The sequence below is a fragment of the Panthera leo genome, chromosome B4, assembly GCF_018350215.1.
Source record: "Panthera leo isolate Ple1 chromosome B4, P.leo_Ple1_pat1.1, whole genome shotgun sequence".
Lineage (NCBI taxonomy): Eukaryota > Metazoa > Chordata > Mammalia > Carnivora > Felidae > Panthera > Panthera leo.
The window spans coordinates 138052349-138070853 of record NC_056685.1 but is presented as its reverse complement, the minus strand read 5'-3'; the positions used below and the strand labels follow the sequence as shown (position 1 = coordinate 138070853).

Sequence of the window (18505 nt, the reverse complement as noted above, 5' to 3'; positions counted from 1 at the left end):
CCCAGCAAACACTCGCTGTGGATTCTGCACAGGGGTGAGGTCAGAAGAGGCGGCCGCACCCACTTCCCGGGGCGAGCGGGCAAATGAGCGGATTTGGTGGACAGACAGGCACATGTGCCTCAAATCCTGCAAAGCAACCAATTAACCAACGTTGACAGAAGTTGGAACCTGTAGGAAACGAGGCCTCGGGCAACAGCCCCTCCTTGTCCTCGGGTCCCCCCCAAGCAGGCGGCGGCCAGTCGCGGACGGCACCGGGATCTGCTGTCCTTAGCTCCGTGGGCGCCCAGGGCCCACACTTGCCGAGCACGCCTCCTGCGTCCGGACCCAAGCCCGGTGGCTCTGGCCTGTTACTGGTGTCCTCCCCACCTTTTTTCCCTTTTGATCAGGGCAAGGTCTGCTCTCCTCCAAGAGCTGCAGGCCTCAGCACGCGCACCAAGTCCCAGCAGGGTGTGACTCATCACCCCTGCCCCTGGGAGGGCCCTCCCCTGCCGGCACAGCTGGTGGGGCCCCGGGGCTCCCCTGCTGCCTGGGGGGGGACCCAGAGCCCCGTCCCCCCCGCCCCCGCCCCTCCACGACTCCAAGAGCCTCCAGGACCTCAGGCTGGCTTTTTCCCTGGCGGTCTTGGCTAACCCCTCCCTTGGCGTGGAAGGATGAGGGGACGCCTTTTCTCCCTGGCAGGTCTGGGGACCGGGAGCCCAGTGGTGTTGGTGGCTCCTCAGGGCTGCTATGTCTCACCTGGAAGCCACATGGGTCTTAGGCTTGTCCCCCGCACCCCCAGTTGCCAGATGGCTGGAGTTCCCAAGCTTCCTGGAATTTGGGATTCCCGTGGAGGCCGGGTGGCCCCGCCCCCAGGCCCTGGGGGAAGCCCAGAGGTGGCCAGGTTCCTTCAGACTCTTCAGACAGGGCCGGGCTTCTCTGCCCCCTGTCCTGCCCCAGCATCCCAGCGTGGCCCCCTCCCCTGTCCTCTGAGCCGCTGCTCTTCCCCGGTTCTCTGGGTGACCAGTCGGGAGGCCTGCGCTGTGTTTCCAACACATCCACACAGCAGGCGGCTGGCCTCGGGTGTTGAGTGTTGGGGGGCTGGGGGGAGGGGAGGAGCGGACATTCCATCACGACAATGGCAAAAATAGCGCCCATCTTTCAGCCACTGCTCCCGGGGGCTGGTCCTTCTCGGCTGCCACGTCCCTCCCCGCAGCATGCTTTTGTCCTTCAGATGAGGACACCGGTGTCCCTCCTGGGAAGGGGACTCATGCAGAGGAGGCAGACGGACAGGATTGGCTCCCAAGCTTTGTGACCCGGGTGCAGAGAGCTTTTTCCCCCCCCCGCCCCCCGTTTTTTGTTGTTGTTTTTAAAAAGATGTAATTAGGATTTGGGAACTTTCTTTATTTGTCCGGGTCTCCCTCACAATCACTAATGGAATCATTCTTGCCCAAGGTTATCTTCCCTGCACCCCAAAAATACTTTGCAAACGGAGCGAGAGAAACAAACAAGGAGGGGGGCCTCCCAGGTCACCCTCTTCCTTCCAGGAGGGACGTGCGGAGGTGGAGGCTTCTTGAGGGAGACACGGGGGACTTTTCCATTCTGCCTCCCCACAGCCCCAGGGTTCTCAGGGGCCCTTCTGTAGACAAAGAGGCTTCAAGGAGGAGGACCCCGGTGAGTGCTCCCCAGGCTGAGTCAGAGGGAGACGGTGTGCAGTGGGGAGGACAGGGAGGGGCTCCCATGCTGGGCCCAGATGCTGGAGGGGACCCTGATGACTCCTAATTCCCCCATCCCTACCCCCACCTTCACTCCAGGGGCAAGTCCTACGGACTCCCCTCTGCACCCCAGCCCTCCCACCTCCACGGCCCAGCGGTCCCATCAGGAAGCCCAGACCGTGGCCTTCCAAATCTGCCTCCCATCAGCCAGAGTGACGATTTGAAAGCACAGACCCTTCTCTCCTGCACTCCACTGCCTGAGGTCTTTCTGTCAGACTCACGAGAAAAACCAAAGTCCTGGCTGTGGTCCATGTGACCCCCTGCCACTCCCTGTCCTCTACCCACAGTGGCCTCAGACACCCCCAGCGCACACACTCCTGCCCCAGGCCCTTTGCACTGGCCGATCTTCCCTGCCCTGAGTGTGCCTCTCCCAGATGTCCTGCAGGCTCCTTTGTCACCTGGCTGAAAGGCCTTTCCAGATCCCTTCCCCCCCCCAATAGCCCACCTGCCTGCCCCTCCCCCCTGCCACTCTGTCGCCATTGTTCTATTTTCTTCCCCCGAAGTGGAATATTTCCTTATGTTAATTGTCTGTATTCTCCCACAGGCTGACCTCTCCAGGTGAGGGCAGGGTGCTGCCTGTTTTGTTAGCCATGGCATTGAATGGACATAGAAGGAATAAATGCGTGCATGCACGCAGGAGGGAAGGAGGCTACCGGGGGCAGTGAACGGAGAGCTGGCGTATCCCCAGCCTCGCGGCTGCTGGGGTGGGAAGTCCTCCTCCACAGGCCCGGGTGCTGGGAGGAGGGGCAGAAAACCAGAGGTCACTGGCTTCCCACCTCACTCTGCCCCCCTCCTGCCTGGGGCATTATTAGCGCCCCTCCCTGGACCTAGAAGGGACAGAGGAAAGTCCCCCAGGAAAGTCCCCTGAGAGCCATTGATGACGGTGTGGCTGTGGTCACAATGTCAAAATATACAAACAAAAAATAATTTCAAAAAAGACTGCGTGCGATTTTTTAGGGAGAAAGGTCTTGCCTTCTCCCCCCTCCATTTAAAAGCAAGGGAGGTTATGGGGTGCCTGGGTGGCTCAGTCGGTTAAGTGTACGATTCTTTTTTTTTTAATGTTTAATTTTTTAATGTTTATTTATTTTGGGGGGGGGAGGAAAGAGAGGGAGACACAGAATCCAAAGCAGGATCCAGGGTCTGAGCTGTCAGCGCAGAGCTTGACTCAGGGCTTGAACCCATGAATCATGAGATCATGACCTGAGCTGAAGTCAGATGCTTAACCAACTGAGCCACCCAGGCACCCCGAGCGTCGACTATTGATTTCGGCTAAGGTCATGATCTCATGGTTTGTGAGACTGAGCCCCGTGTTGGGCTTTGCACTGGAGGCGGAACTTTAAAAAAAAAGGAAGAGAGGTTGTTCATAGTCAAGAAGTGGAAACAACCCGAATACCCATCAGGTGATGAACGGGTGACACATGTGGTCTATCCATACAATGGAATATTACGCAGCCCTAAAAAGGAACAAAGTCCTGATTCGTGGTACAACATGGATGATCCTTGAAAGCATGATGCTCAGGGAAAGGAGCCAGCCATGGAAGGCTGCACATCGTAGGGTCCCATTTATAGGAAGTGCCCACAGAGGCAGACAGCAGAGGAGGGAGCTACAGGGGTGGGGTGGGGGGTGGAGGTGACTGCTAATGACACCAGCTTCTTTTCAGGGTGATGGGAACGTTCTGGAATCCCACAGCGTGATGGTTACACAGCTTTGTGAAGGCACTCAACACCACCGAGTCATACACCTTTAGAAGGGTGAATTTTACGGTGTGTGAAATATATCTTTTTTGAAAAAGAAGGGAGATATGCGGGGGGTGGGGGGGAGGTGGTGGTGGAAATAATCCAGTTAAGACGACGGGCTTCCCCCCACTGGCTTTGTGATGCTGGGAACAACAGTGACAGATACAAGTACGTTCGCCACCGTGGACGTCAGCCAAGTGCCCAGTCTTCAGTGGCATCTGCCTCCCCCACTCCCACCACGGACGGGGTCTCCGCTCGGCTCTGGTCCTGCCTTTTGTGGCCTTCCTCGGTTCCCGGGAGCCCCTCCACCTGCTCCCTTCCCCTGCAGGGGCTCGGGTACTGGATCTGACCCTTCCTGGTCGGCCAGCCTCGGGTCATTCCCTGCGGGTTGGGGACCTAAGGTGTTTGAGTGCCAGCTCCGCCCCCTGCCATGTGCTGTGAGCCTCAGTTTAAGAAGCATCCAGCACAGGGGGAGGGGCCCCCTTACCTTAACCTGCTGAGTCCCAGGAGCCCAGGTGTGGCGGTGTAGTCGGGAGGCCGCATGGCCCAGCCTGCTCGGGCCAGCAGGGGTGGCGGTCTCTCAGGGCTCCACCGCCTACGTTACGTGTGCACAGGTGCCCACGAGGGCCTGTTGCCGGCTGGCGCTCTGCTCCCCGAGGGCACCTGGGGGGCCCTTGTGCAGGGAGGGAGGCGGGCACCTCCGAGACTCGGGTGGGGCAGTGACTGTGCTCGGCCACTAGAGGCCAGTGCAGCCTGAGGGGGCCCAGGTGGGCCTGCCCAGGACCTGCTCCGTGGGCTTGAGGACCAGGGCGGGACAGGGGCCCCTTGCTGCCTTCAACCCTGGGCTCCCCAGAGATGCCGTGGTAGCTCAGGACACAAGACCTGTGGCCACAAGCCCCAGTCCAAGGGCCTGGGGGCCTGAGAGAAACCGCAGCATTTCTATTTAGAAGATTCTGGTAACTTCCAACCAGGAAAACAATTTTATTTTTTGTCACGAACGATACGGGGTCATTCAGGAAAGCCCTAGTACACGAAACATTCTAGACTAGGTTCTAAACTCCCTTTGCCCCCTCACTTCTCTTAACCTTCTAATTCAGTTGAGGTCCCGTCTTTGTTCCGAGTTTGGACTTTCTCGGGATTTCCCACCAGTCAAACCCCACCCAAGGCGAGGGGCCCCGGGGAGCGAAGAGGGGCTTGATGAACTCTGTTTGCAAGAGCTTGTTCCCTCTGAACTCCCCCCACCCCAAATAACAAGCCCCAGCCCAGACTTGCTTTCTGGCTTTCACCACTGGGGTGTTTCTTTTTGCCTCCTCCCCATTTAAAGATCGGCTCAGGGATTTACTGTGTGAGGAACAGAGTCCAGAATTCATGTGGGTTCTGATTCGAGCCCCCAGCAAAAAATGTTTTAAGATGCTTTCCAGAACATGTACAATGCTAGGGATCCACAGCTCTGCCTTAAAATTTTTGTTTTTCTTTTTTTATTAAAAAAAAAATTTTTTTTTAATGTTTTATTTACTTTTGAGACAGGGAGAGACAGAGCATGAACAGGGGAGGGTCAGAGAGAGGGAGACACAGAATCTGAAACAGGTTCCAGGCTCTGAGCTGTCAGCACAGGGCCTGACGTGGGGCTCGAACTCATGGACCGAGAGATCATGACCTGAGCGATGTCGGACACTTAACCGACTGAGCCACCCAGGCGCCCCTGTTTTTCTTTTTAAAGCACTCAATTCACGTGAAACACGTCAGGGGCGTGTGCAAAATATAAACATCAATTAGGAGTCACTGAGCCCCTGACCCCAGGAGTGGCAGCCCCTCCAGGCACATAAACCAATAGACAAGTGGCCTCTCCGGGCACGGGCACCACTGCTAACCTCCAAGCCCCTCCCACTCTGATGTGACCCCACCCCCACCCCCAGGAGGGGCCTCAGAGTCAGTGAGTGGATGCTCATCCTCAGACACGGTGGGGACCCACGGGGAGGGACTCCCGCTTGGAGCCACCCCCAGGGGGAAGGGCAGGTGCGCGGGGCTCAGCCCCTCAGGTACAGCCACCAGAGGACAGGCCAGCCCCCAGGCGTATGCCTTTGCCCCCTGACCTCAGTTCACTTTCGGTGAACACACTGAGAGTGGACTGGATCAGGGGCGGAGCACAGACCCCCTGGGAAACTGCATGAAAGTTACAGCCCCTGCCTCTGCATGAGCACGGGCATGGGCATGCGCCCCTTAGTGCACAATTTCAGCCAGGACCACCGAGGAAGTGAGCAAACAACCATGACCTGGTGCTCAGTGACGATGATGACAGGGTAGCGGGAAAAGTTAGCCCTAGTAGACCTGCTCCAGAGCCAGGCCTGTGCCAGCCTCTTTATGCAGTCTTTTCTTTTTTTTTTTTTTTTTTAAGTTTATGTGTTTTTGAGAAAGAGAGAGAGAGAGAGAGAGACAGAGTGCAAGCGGGGAGAGCCAGAGAGGGAGACACAGAATGTGAAGCAGGCTCCAGGCTCTGAGCAGTCAGCACAGAACCTGATGCGGGGCTCGAACTCATGGACCGCAAGATCATGACCCGAACCAAAGTCCCATGCTTAACTGGCTGAGCCACCCAGGCAGCCCTGTGGTTGTTGTTGTTGTTGTTTTTTAAAGTAATCTCTACCCTCAACACAGGGCTCGAACTCACAACCCTGAGATCAAGAGTCCCATGCTCCACTGACTGAGCCAGCCAGGTGCCCCTACCAGGTCTTAATAATCCTCTAATGAGGCGAGGAATCCAAACTACTCTTATTTCCAGTATCTCCTCCAGAGTTAGGCCCTGGCGAAGGTCACACAACCGCTTAGAGTCAGAACTGGACCGCGACCCCTCTGAGGCGCCAGCCCTTTCGGATTCGTGTTCTGCTGACGCACCTAGAACCCCTGCGGTCACTTCGCGAGCTGCAGCCTGCTTTCCCGCAACCCCCCACCCCAGCTGCAGCCTGTTTTCCGCAACCCCCCATCCCCATTTGTTAACACTGCAGACACAGTGCCTGTGCATACAGAAAGGTGCATAAAGCCTGTGCACGGAGTTCGACGTAGGATCATAAAGCCGCTAGCCCTGTCCAGAACTGGACGTCCCCCGCTGCCCAGCCCTCCTCCTGACCACACTCACATCACCTCCTTGCAGTTTCTGAATCTTTCCTCTGTGCGCATTCCTAAACACGCAGTGTGGGCCTGCTTGGGAACCCACACGTGAACGGAACATTGGGGTCTCTCTCTCTCTCTCGCTCGCTCGCTCTCTCGGGACATCATGTTAGCCAGGTCTGTCCATGCGTTCCTTCCTCCCCCCACCCTGGGACCAGGAAGTGGCTCAGAGTGGCCCTGGCGGTTACCTCACAGCCTGCAGGTGTCTTGTTCGGGGAAAGTATGCCCACACCCAAACTCATTCACTGCATTTGAATTTTCAAAAACCGGCAGGCACAGTGCAGCAGAGCCCTTTGTTTATAGAAACCCCAACCCAACCTATTTAAAGTTCCTTTTGAGAAATACTCTGGGGTTCGCTCCGGCCAGTCTCTCTGCCTTCCCCTCACCCTGGCCTGGAGCTTTCCACTGCAAAGCTCTGGGCTCGGGATCCTCCTTGTCCTCCCCACTGGAAAACTCCTGCCATCTGATCCTCCCCAACCAAGAGGAAGGAGGTCCTGGACGGTCACACTTGAGGGATGATGGACTGCTCTCTTTCCTTCCCCTCCCTCCATGCACACATTTCCCGAAAGGGCTTGCCAGTGGAAACTCCCAGATTAAAAGATTCTAAAGCAAATCTACATTTAAGGCTAATAATAACCTCTTTAAGTCGTTGCTAATGGGAAGAAAATGCTCATTTTTGGCTTCAGCCTAAAGATATTGTATCCAGTAGCTTTGAGCGCTATTGGTGGAGTTGGTCATTTTCTGCTGACCCCTACCCCACCTGTGCTCAGTCTGGAACTGTGGGGGCCAGCACCTCTCTTGTCAAAAGTACCTGCTCGCAACACCTCTCACCCAGATCTTTCTACCCGACCGACCCAGGGAGCCTTCCGGGAAGGAGAGACGCCACCGACAGGCCTAGGAGCTGGACTGGGTTTCTGGCACCCAGAGTTCTCCGGAGGGCGAGTGCGTGCCAGCCAGGGGTGGCACAATACTAAAGCCTCGCCGCAGGTGGGGGTGTGGTAGAGTCCTAACCCCCCGCCCCACAAGCTGTGCTCCGCAGGAGGCGGCGGGGCGGGGAGGGGGGTGAGGGGGGGGAGATGTCCACCCGTTTCCCGCACAAGGCGGCGGTGCGTTGGTCAGGTCTAAAGCTCTCTTGTGTCGTCTTTTCCCCGCAGGAGGCCCTGGGCGTGAAGGCGGTGAAAGGGGTGCTGTCACACTTACAAAGCGCCCGCAGGTGGCTCCCCGATCCCCGGCCGCCGCGCTGCGGGAGGAGCCAGAAGGCCCCCCGACCGGACCGCGCGACCGCGAACGCTCGGACCGGGCGCCTCCGCCGTCCCCACGCCAAATCCCAAATGTCAACCCGGGTCATTTTCCTTTTCGTTTAAAAGTTGCGCGTTAAACCCAGTGGGACCCGGATTCGCTTAGTTGCCTATCGCGTTGCCAAGCCCAGGGAAGTTCTGCGGCGGTAAAAGCACCTTAGCCTCCGGCATGTTGCTGTAAACGTGTAACCGCACTCCAGCGCTACCCGCGGTCCGCAACCCGGGGCGGGCAATCCGGCCCCCTCCCGGGCACCTCCGCACCCCTCTGTCCCCTCCCGGGTCCCACCTGCGCGGCGGAATCCGCCGACAGATTCTGCCGGCGTAGGCTGGCGGGGGGGGGGGGGGCGCTCCGGGCCGCGCCCAGCCAGGGACCAGCAGAGCCACCGCCCCACTGGTAGCGGCCGCCCGGGGGCCCCCTGCCCCGCCTTTCCCGGCCGGGCTCCCTCGGCCCCGCCCCCCCCCACCCCTCCCGGGGAGGCCGGGTGGGAGGCCGCAGGGGGAGTGGGCCCGGCCTCCAGCCCCCGCCCCGGCTGCGCCCCCGCGTCTCCATAGCGATCCTCCCGGCGCGCACCTCCGGGCCGGCTCCCCCCCGGGGCCGAACAATACGCGGCGGGGCCGGGGGCGGGGCCCGGCGGGGCCGGGGGCGGGGAGAGCGCGGGCAGAGGGGGCGCGGGCCGAGCGCACCGCCCAGGCAGCAGCCGGCCGCCGGGGTCTGAGCGGCGCGGAGCGGCCCAGCCCGCTCCCGGAGCGCTGCCCCCGCCCTGCCCGGGCCCGCCCCGCTTCCCACGCCGCCCGGCCGAGCCCGCGCGGGAGCCACCTGGAGCCGCCCGGAGCCGCCGCCGCCGCAGGTTGATGCGCGGCGCCCTCCCGGGACGCGCAGAGGAGCCATCTTGAAACCAACTTCGCAAACTTTCGCAAAGTGCTCTCGAGGTGGAAGCTGCGGGGGAGACCGGGAGCGCGGCCCCCGGTGTCCCCGCCGGGGCCCCCGGGGAGGCAGGGCGCGTGCCGCCCCGAGGGCCCGGCGCCGGGCGCGCAGGAGCCCTCCCCCGGCCGCGCCGGGTGCATGCGGAGCCGCGCCGGGTGCATGGATTGTGCTCGGGCGCCCGGCTCGGGCTCGGGCTCCGGGCCATGGCGCCGCCGCCGCAGCCGGCCGTGCTGCCCGCGCTGCTGCTCCTGGCTGCGGCCGCCGCCCTGCCCGCGCTGGGGCTGCGAGCTGCCGCCTGGGAGCTGCGCGTGCCCGGCGGCGCCCGCGCCTTCGCCCTCGGGCCCGGCTGGACCTACGCGCTGGACGCTGCGCGCACGCCCCGGGCGCTGCGGGAGCTGCTGGACGTGAGCCGAGACGGGCGACTGGCGGGGAGGCGGCGCGGGCCGGGCGCGGGGCCCCGGGGCTGCGTGCGCCTGGGGGGGCGCCCGCTGCCGCTGCTCGTCCGCCTGACCTCCCGCGGCGCCCCGACGGCACTGAGCCTCCGCCTGAGGGTGCGCGCGCACGGCCCGGGTTGCGCCGCCCGGCCCCGCAGCCGACGGGCCCCCAGCGCTGAGCTGCGGGCGCGGGCTGTGCTCACCGTGCCGGGGCCCGGCGCGGCGCTCTGCTTCCCGGCCTCGGGCGGCGGCGGCGGCGGTGGCGGGGCCGCGCTGCACTCGGCACTCGCGGCCCTGACCACGTTCCCCGCCTGCAGCTGCCCGCCTCGCCCCGGCCCCCGCTGCCCACGCCACCCCGTCTGCCTGCCGCCCGGGGGCTCGGCCCGCCTGCGCCTGCTGTGCGCCCTGCGGCGCGCGGCCGGCGCCATCCAGGTGGAGCTGGCGCTGGAGGCGGCCGCGGGGACGCCCTCCCCGTCGCTGTCGCCGTCGCCGTCGCCGCCGAGCCGGCCCCAGGCTGGGGCCGGGGGCCCGCGGCGGGCTCGGCGGGGCGCTGGCGGCAGCACGACCCCGCAGTTCCCGCTGCCTAGCTACCAGGTATCGGTGCCCGAGAACGAGCCAGCGGGCACCGGGGTCATCGAGCTGCGCGCGCACGACCCGGACGAGGGCGAGGCGGGGCGCCTGAGCTACCAGATGGAGGCACTGTTCGATGAGCGCTCCAACGGCTACTTTCTCATCGACCCCGCCACGGGCGCGGTGAGCACGGCCCGCGCACTGGACCGCGAGACCAAGGACACGCACGTGCTCAAGGTGAGCGCGGTGGACCACGGCTCACCGCGGCGCTCGGCCGCCACCTATCTCACCGTCACGGTCAGCGACACCAACGACCACAGCCCCGTCTTCGAGCAGTCCGAGTACCGTGAGCGCGTGCGTGAGAATCTGGAGGTGGGCTACGAGGTGCTGACCATCCGCGCCACCGACGGCGACGCGCCCTCCAACGCCAACATGCGCTACCGCCTGCTGGAGGGTGCGGGAGGCGTGTTTGAGATCGACTCGCGCTCGGGCGTGGTGCGCACGCGCGCGGCGGTGGACCGGGAGGAGGCGGCCGCCTACCAGCTGCTGGTGGAGGCCAACGACCAGGGCCGCAACCCGGGCCCGCTCAGCGCCACAGCTACCGTGCACATCGTGGTGGAGGATGAGAATGACAACTACCCCCAGTTCAGCGAGAAGCGCTACGTGGTCCAGGTGCCCGAGGACGTGGCAGTCAACACGCCCGTGCTTCGCGTGCAGGCCAGCGATCGGGACCAGGGGCAGAACGCGGCCATACACTACAGCATCGTCAGCGGCAACCTGAAGGGGCAGTTCTACCTGCATTCGCTGAGCGGCAGCCTGGATGTGATCAACCCGCTGGACTTTGAGGCCATCAGGGAGTACACGCTTCGCATCAAGGCCCAGGATGGGGGCCGGCCTCCGCTCATCAACTCCTCGGGGCTGGTCTTGGTGCAGGTGCTGGACGTGAACGACAACGCCCCCATCTTTGTGAGCAGCCCCTTCCAGGCAGCCGTGCTGGAGAACGTGCCTCTGGGCCACTCGGTGCTGCACATCCAGGCCGTGGACGCGGACGCGGGGGAGAATGCGCGTCTGCGCTACCGCCTGGTGGACACGGCTTCGGCCGCCGTGGGCGGGGCTGGGGCTGGGCCCCAAGACCCCGCGGCGCCCGCGGACTTCCCTTTCCAGATCCACAACAGCTCCGGCTGGATCACGGTGTGTGCTGAGCTGGACCGCGAGGAGGTGGAACACTACCGCTTCGGGGTGGAGGCGGTGGACCATGGCTCCCCGCCCATGAGCTCCTCCGCCAGCGTGTCCATCACGGTGCTAGACGTCAACGACAACGACCCGATGTTCACGCAGCCGGTGTACGAGCTGCGTCTGAACGAGGACGCGGCCGTGGGGAGCAGCGTGCTGACCCTGCGGGCCCGCGACCGGGACGCCAACAGCGTGATCACCTACCAGCTCACGGGCGGCAACACTCGGAACCGCTTCGCGCTCAGCAGCCAGAGCGGCGGCGGCCTCATCACCCTGGCGCTGCCGCTGGACTACAAACAGGAGCGGCAGTACGTGCTGGCGGTGAGCGCGTCCGACGGCACGCGCTCGCACACCGCGCAGGTCTTCATCAACGTCACCGACGCCAACACGCACCGGCCGGTCTTCCAGAGCTCACACTACACGGTGAGCGTCAGCGAGGACCGGCCGGTGGGCACCTCCGTTGCCGTCATCGGTGCCACCGACGAGGACACGGGCGAGAATGCGCGCATCACCTACGTGCTGGAAGACCCGGTCCCGCAGTTCCGCATCGACCCGGACACGGGCACCGTCTACACCGTGACCGAGCTGGACTATGAGGAACAGGCCGCCTACACGCTGGCCATCACCGCTCGGGACAACGGCATCCCCCGAAAGTCCGACACCACCTCCCTGGAGATCCTCATCCTCGACGCCAACGACAACGCACCCCGCTTCCTGCGGGATTTCTACCAGGGCTCCGTCTTTGAGGACGTGCCGCCGTCCACCAGCGTCCTCCAGGTGTCTGCCACGGACCGGGACTCAGGCCCCAACGGCCGCCTGCTGTACACCTTCCAGGGTGGGGACGATGGTGACGGCGACTTCTACATCGAGCCCACGTCCGGCGTGATCCGAACCCAGCGCCGGCTGGACCGGGAGAACGTGGCCGTGTACAACCTTCGGGCCCTGGCTGTGGACCGGGGGAGCCCAGCCCCGCTTAGTGCCTCGGTGGAAGTCCAGGTGAGCGTCTTGGACATTAACGACAACCCCCCGGTGTTCGAGAGGGACGAGCTGGAGCTGTTCGTGGAGGAGAACAGCCCGGTGGGCTCTGTGGTGGCGAGGATCCGTGCCAACGACCCCGACGAAGGCCCCAACGCCCAGATCATGTATCAGATCGTGGAGGGCAACGTGCCCGAGGTCTTCCAGCTGGACCTGCTGAGCGGGGACCTGCGTGCCCTGGTCGAGCTGGACTTCGAGGTCCGGCGGGAGTACGTGCTGGTGGTGCAGGCCACGTCCGCCCCGCTCGTGAGCCGGGCCACCGTGCACATCCGCCTCCTGGACCAGAACGACAACCCGCCGGTGCTGCCCGACTTCCACATCCTCTTCAACAACTACGTCACCAATAAGTCCAACAGCTTCCCCACCGGCGTGATCGGCCGCATCCCGGCCCACGACCCCGACCTCTCCGACAGCCTCAACTACACCTTCCTGCAGGGCAATGAGCTTCGGCTGCTGCTGTTGGACCCTGCCACCGGCGAGTTGCAGCTGAGCCGGGACCTGGACAACAACCGGCCGCTGGAGGCGCTCATGGAGGTGTCTGTTTCCGGTGAGTGGCCGGCAGGGCTCCCGCCAGGCCGCCTGGAGGGCCACGAGCCGCGGGGACCTGCCAGGGGCCCGCCCGGCATGCCGGGGCGCATTTGGGCAGGGCCCGGGCAGCTCTTTGGGGATTTGTGGCCTCCGGTTGGAAGGTTGCTGCCTCGGGCTGGGGGCGTGCTCCCCACTTAGGCCAAGGGAGTGGGAGGGGTACCCACGCCGCTTCCCACAGCACTTTTGCTGGGAGCAGGCCTGGGCTGCTTCAAGTTCAAGAGCAGGGCTTTTTGGCCCTTTGCTCAGCGGGCTGTGGCTCCTGATTGTGCTATTAAAACCTGGTCTCCAGGGTGAACTGAGTGGTTGTCTGCTGTGCTTGGAGATGCTCGGCAGTCAGCCATCCCTCCCCCTGTCTGGGAAGATCAAAGGTCACTGCCCGCCCCGTGCGCTGGATGGAAATTGCTGGATGGTTCCCTGAGTCACCCTGTAATATGGCTGGAGTTAGCTCCCTTGGTGTCTCTTTTCTGTCTCCTCCAGATAATAACAATCCGGCTCATGTGTGCTTGTCTGTCTGGGAGCTCTTTGAAAAGCGTAGCCTCGTTTGATCTTGGCTTCTGCTCCTGGACGCGGACTTGTAATTTGGGTGTTACTTAGAGGCCTGCCCGCTTCGGCGGCGGAGCCGGTGTGGGAACCCAGCTGGCCCTCTCTGGGGCTGGAGGCGCGCCGAAGACTAAGACGGTCTCGGCTCAGCCGGGCACGTGCTTGGTGGGCAGCAGAGATGTAGTCCTCTGTGCTGCTGACCCCCGTGCGCCAGGCAGGACCCGCAGGGCCAGGGAGAGGGGGACAGATAGAGGGTGTGGGAACCGGGGGACACGGCGGCTTCTCAAAGGGACCTATGCCCAGAGACGTGGTCGGCTGGCGCGGCCAGGTGACCTTAAGGATGAGACCAAACTGTCACCAGGAAAGGCTTGGATCCGTGGGTCGTTTGAGTCAACGTTTCGGTTGACTTATTTCAACAATAAATCATTACGATCCAGGATCACTGTGGGAGCCCTGCCAGCATTAAAAAGTTAGTTTTCCGATTTGTTTTGTCTTCACAGTTGGCCATCGGGGTTGGGTGGCAAACGGTTGTTTCCAGTTTCTGCGGTTTGCTTATAAGGTCTGGAGTCTACAGGTCTGGTTGCGAAAGGTGGTGCAACCCATCCACATGAATTTTGGCCGTATAGCCCATCCGCAAGTGGATATTTCACGTTCTGTGAAGTTGTGAATTACAGGCAGAGAATACGAATCTGGGCAGAGAGCGGGGAATAAATAGGCCCTCAGGGAAAACTGTTAACCAGGGTGATGGATATTCCAAGTAATGGCCAATTAAGAAAAAAAAAAAAAAGGGGCTCTTTTCCTGAATGCCCCTTTGCTCGGTTTTGTTTTTTCTTATACGACTTTACCTGCGGGATGAAGCAGAGTGGAGAGAGCCTGTATGAAAGCGAGTTGGCAACATCCTAGGGTTTTGATTTCACAGGGGACACACGGGGCTTTGGTGGGAGCGGTGTGTGTGGAAGGGTGGATGTTTTGTGTGTCTGAAGCATCAGGAATGTGCCCCCTCCCCCCCACCGCGTCAGCCGGATAACAGGGCTTAGGATGGATTTCATTCACAAGAGGGTAGTTACCGAGCGCTGGCTTGCCCGCCTGGAGGGCCTGTAGTGGGGACCACAGTCGAAGGTGGGTTGGGGATCTGTGCTCCGCAGTGAGCGTCTCAGGGACCCAGTGCTGGGCTCTGATCCTGTGGCGACATAACGCTGTGCCACTCGGGCCCTGGGCCTCAAGTCTTGATTCCCCCTCCTGGAAAACAGTGTTTACCTTTAACTGGGTTCTGATCGGACATCGAGCAGTTTTATAAACTCTCGCACTTGGACTGACACTTACTCCTCTGGTATCTGGGAGGTGAGCCGTGTTCTGCCTCTTGCCTCAGAGGAAATTCTCTAAGAATTACTTGCGAAACCGAATATTCCCGTGCCTGATCCCTGGTTCGGGATGGTTTGAATATAGATCACCTCACCTCGGGATGATCTACCACCTCAGGCCGTTTGACGGCTCTTTATAGCTCCCCGAGAAGCCAATGACTGGAAACTGGAAAATCTGTAATTGCAAAACAGCACAGCTTTGTGTAGAAACAACACGGCACCGAAAGATCAGTCCTTCCGACTGAGCCAAGGTGGATTCTTAGGTTTTGTGAAGGAACAATGGGGAAAGCTGTTGTTTCGGACTGACGCGCCGTTTTCACTGAAGTGTTACTGGCTTTCCTGGATTTACAGCCATGCCCTAAAGCCTCTGATGCATTATGACTGCCCTGGAGGGGCTGGATGGAACAGGCAGGCGGTAGGATTTTGTGGGAGCCAGGCCAGGAAGGGCTGGGGGCCTCCAGCAGAGGGGCCTGCCGGGGAAGGTGCACCTGGGGGCGGTGCCCGAGCTGGGGTGCAGGGGGGTGTAGGGGGAGGAGGGCGGTTCCTTTGGCCTGGCCCGGAGTTTTATTCACTACGAGCCTTTGGACTGTGAAGAGATAGCATGGGCGGTTTTACGTGGCCCCCGGGGACCAAGACACCGTCGGAAAATGTTCTAAAAAAAAATTTTTTTTTAATGTTTATTTTATTTTTGAGACACAGAGAGACAGAGCATGAACAGGGGAGGGTCAGAGAGAGGGAGACACAGAATCCGAAACAGGCTCCAGGCTCCGAGCTGTCAGCACAGAGCCCGACGCGGGGCTCGAACTCACGGACTGCGAGATCGTGACCTGAGCCGAAGTCGGCCGCTCAACCGACTGAGCCACCCAGGCGCCCCCGGAAAATGTTTTTGACTTCTGAAACGGTCACGTGCAAGTACCTGCCGTTCTTGGATGATATCCAGCGGTACAAAATGTTCGTTTTGTCTATGCGACGGTTTTTGAACGAGGTTTAAAATTCTGTGATTGGGACCTTACTCTGGACGTTTTAGAAAGGCGACGTTTGCATTGTTTGAAGCTTTAGGACTGATAACCCGATGGGATCCTTCAAGCAGCAAATGCTTGCTTTCCCCCCCCCCCCCAATGTTTATTTATTTTTGATGGGGGGGGCAGGGTCAGAGAGAGAGGGGGACAGAGGATCCAAAGCGGGGTTTGTGCTGACAGCAGGGAGCCCAACGCGGGGCTCAAACTCACAAACCGTGAGATTGTGACCCGAGCCGAAGTCGGACGCTTAACCGGCTGAGCCCCCCGGGCGCTACCAAATACTTTTCTTTAATCGTTCCAGATGTCAGTCTTGGAGGAACGTGCACATTTTTAATCCGCCTTGGACACGCGTGTGCCTGCGGGGTTAGGGCCTTCAGCCGTGCCTTATGGAACACGGCACTTGGTGGGAAGTGACCCTGCATTTGGTGGGAAGTGACCCTGCATTTGTGGGCATTGCGGACCTGTGGGTGTGGGAAAGGTAGCCTATGTGGGCTAAGAATGACTGGTGGACAGATCACTCAGGGGTGCCAGAAAAGAGTGAAACTCGGTGAAATAAGATTGAGCAACCTTTCTGTTTACCTTGGTGGGGAGTATATGGCATGAAGTCGTCTAGGCCTGATAAAGTTTTAAAAGGTATTTTGTCTAGTTAAATACAAGATATCGCAGGGACTTTTAAATAGGCGATTGCAAACAAGGAAATAAAGAGATGGCCCCGTACCAGGCAGCGTCTGGGTGTTTGGTCTTCTGTTTTTCTCCCAGACTTCACAGTGAGAAAAGGATGGGCCAGCTCAAGCCGTTTGAGCTTTTGCACTGGATTCTCCAGTGACACAGACTGTTCCAGAAAAGTTAGGTGCTGCTCGAAGCTGGTTAGTATCCAAGGGCTTCGGTAACTCTGGGGATAGTCACTTGCTAACATACTTTTAGAAACACTGGCTCACTGGGGTGCCTGGGTGGCTCAGTCGGTTAGGCAAACCGACTTCGGCTCAGGTCGTGATCTCACGGTTCGTGGGTTGGAGCCCCGCGTCGGGCTCTGTGCTGACAGCTCGGAGCCTGGAGCCTGCTGCGGATTCTGTGTCTCCCCCTCTCTGCCCCTTCCCCGCTCACGCTCTGTGTCTCTCTGTCTCTCAATAATAAATAAACATTAAAAAAAAAGAAAAAGAAACATTGGCTCAGAAACAAAGGAGTGTTTATTCTTTTTTTTTCTTTTTTTTTAGGTTTATTTATTTTGAGACGGAGAACTAGTGGGGGAGGGCCAGAGGAGAGACAGAATCCCAAGCAGGCTTACCCACTGTCAGCGCACAGCCGGACGCAGGGCTCGATCTCACCAACTGTGAGATCATGACCTGAGCCGAAATCCAGGGACGCTTAACCAACTGAGCCACCCAGGCGGCCCTGGGAGAGTTGTTTCTTTTATCGAGCACCTAATGTGTGCCAGGCCCTGGAGAGCGAGTGTGGCTCCTGTGGTCTAGGGATGATCAGATAAACACAGACAAACACAGAACAGAGTTCAAGAGGAGGGAGGTGCAGGAGAGGGTCGTGTGGGGACTCCCGCTCCCATCATGAGCTGAAGCGCCTTCCTGGCAGGGGAGTGGGTGTGGCAGAGCCCCTGACCTGTGGGGGTTTTGGTGGCTGTTAGGGGAGATTTGGGAGAAAGCCGGCTGGGGGCCGAGGGACAGTGAGACTCCGAGAGTGGGTCACCCGTGGTTGTTGGGGAGTCTGAGGGCAGAGTGCGTGTGAGCGGGGGAGGGAGGGGGTGTGCAGAGGGAGAGGGAGACAGAGGATCCCAAGCAGATTGCACTGCCAGCTGCGGAGCCTGATGCTGGGCTCGAGCCCATGAACCATGAGATCGTGACCTGAGCAAAATCAAGAGTTGGGCGATTAACAGACTGAGCCACCCAGGAGCCCGAGGGAAACTATTTTTTTAACGTGGGAAAGATCACAGGCAGGTGAGCCCTTTGGAAGTCGGGGGCGGGGATGGCACAGAGATCACGTGTGGACATAGACCGGCTCTCGTGGTTTGTTGGTGACGCCCGAGCTCCGTCCAGGACGTGGTGCCCGTCGGAAAGTCCACTTGGGGCCCGGCTGACGCGCCCGTTGTGACACCCGAGAGCAGAAACCTGTTAAGGAGGCGGGTAGTGGGCGCTGGGTGCCTGGGCTGTGTCGTGTGGCTCGGGGCCACGGGCCTCCACCCTGCCAGCACTCGGATGCCAACACAAGTAGATTTTATCGTGTGGGGCAGAGCGTGTGGAAAATATTCCTGAGTTTGGCATGGTTCTCCTCAGCTCACCGCCTCGGGGACAGTCGTTTTCTGGTGTTTTCAGGTCCTGTGACCTGAACACGTAGGGCCACATGAAAGCCGTAGGATTAGATCCCTGGCTACTGAAGGGGTGTGGTAAGTGACCACCTGCCTTCTGGATGTTTGCTTCGGGAGGGTAACTGGGGTGGCCTGGGGAAGTGTGGAAGGGTTGGGGGTCCCGGGTTGCAAGGGTCAGAGTCTGTGGGGATGACGGGGACCCCCTCTGCTTTCCCCCCGTGAGCCTGGGGCCCCGTACACAGCAGGTGCTCTGTAGTATCCATGGGTCATTCGTGGAACGACCCAGAGGGGCGTGGGGGAGGGTCTGCCTGCAGAGACCGCACAGCGGCTCCTCTGCCCTCCCGTGGGGGACGGGGGAGGGGGGCTGGCGCAGAGGCAGGATGTCCCCCACCCCCCACTGTGGGTCCCTCCCGTGCCTTGCTGGGGGCTTGGCCCGAGGTGGAGGGTGTACTCCAGAGCCGCATTCTCACGCTTTTGCTTCAGGTAAGAACTTGTGGATACCTGGTAATCGGTTCCCCTTTTTGGGTGTGAACATTCC

General features: G+C 60.6%; 1 protein-coding gene across 1 annotated transcript in view; it reads left to right on the top strand.

Moving 5' to 3' along the window:
• The first annotated feature begins 9076 nt into the window (after nt 1–9076).
• The window catches only part of CELSR1 (cadherin EGF LAG seven-pass G-type receptor 1), a 138348-nt gene continuing 128919 nt past the window's right edge, over nt 9077–18505 (top strand). Inside the window, exon 1 of the mRNA XM_042948138.1 lies at nt 9077–12692. Within this exon, the coding sequence (XP_042804072.1) occupies nt 9077–12692 (3616 nt within the window). The remainder of the gene's footprint in view (nt 12693–18505) is intronic.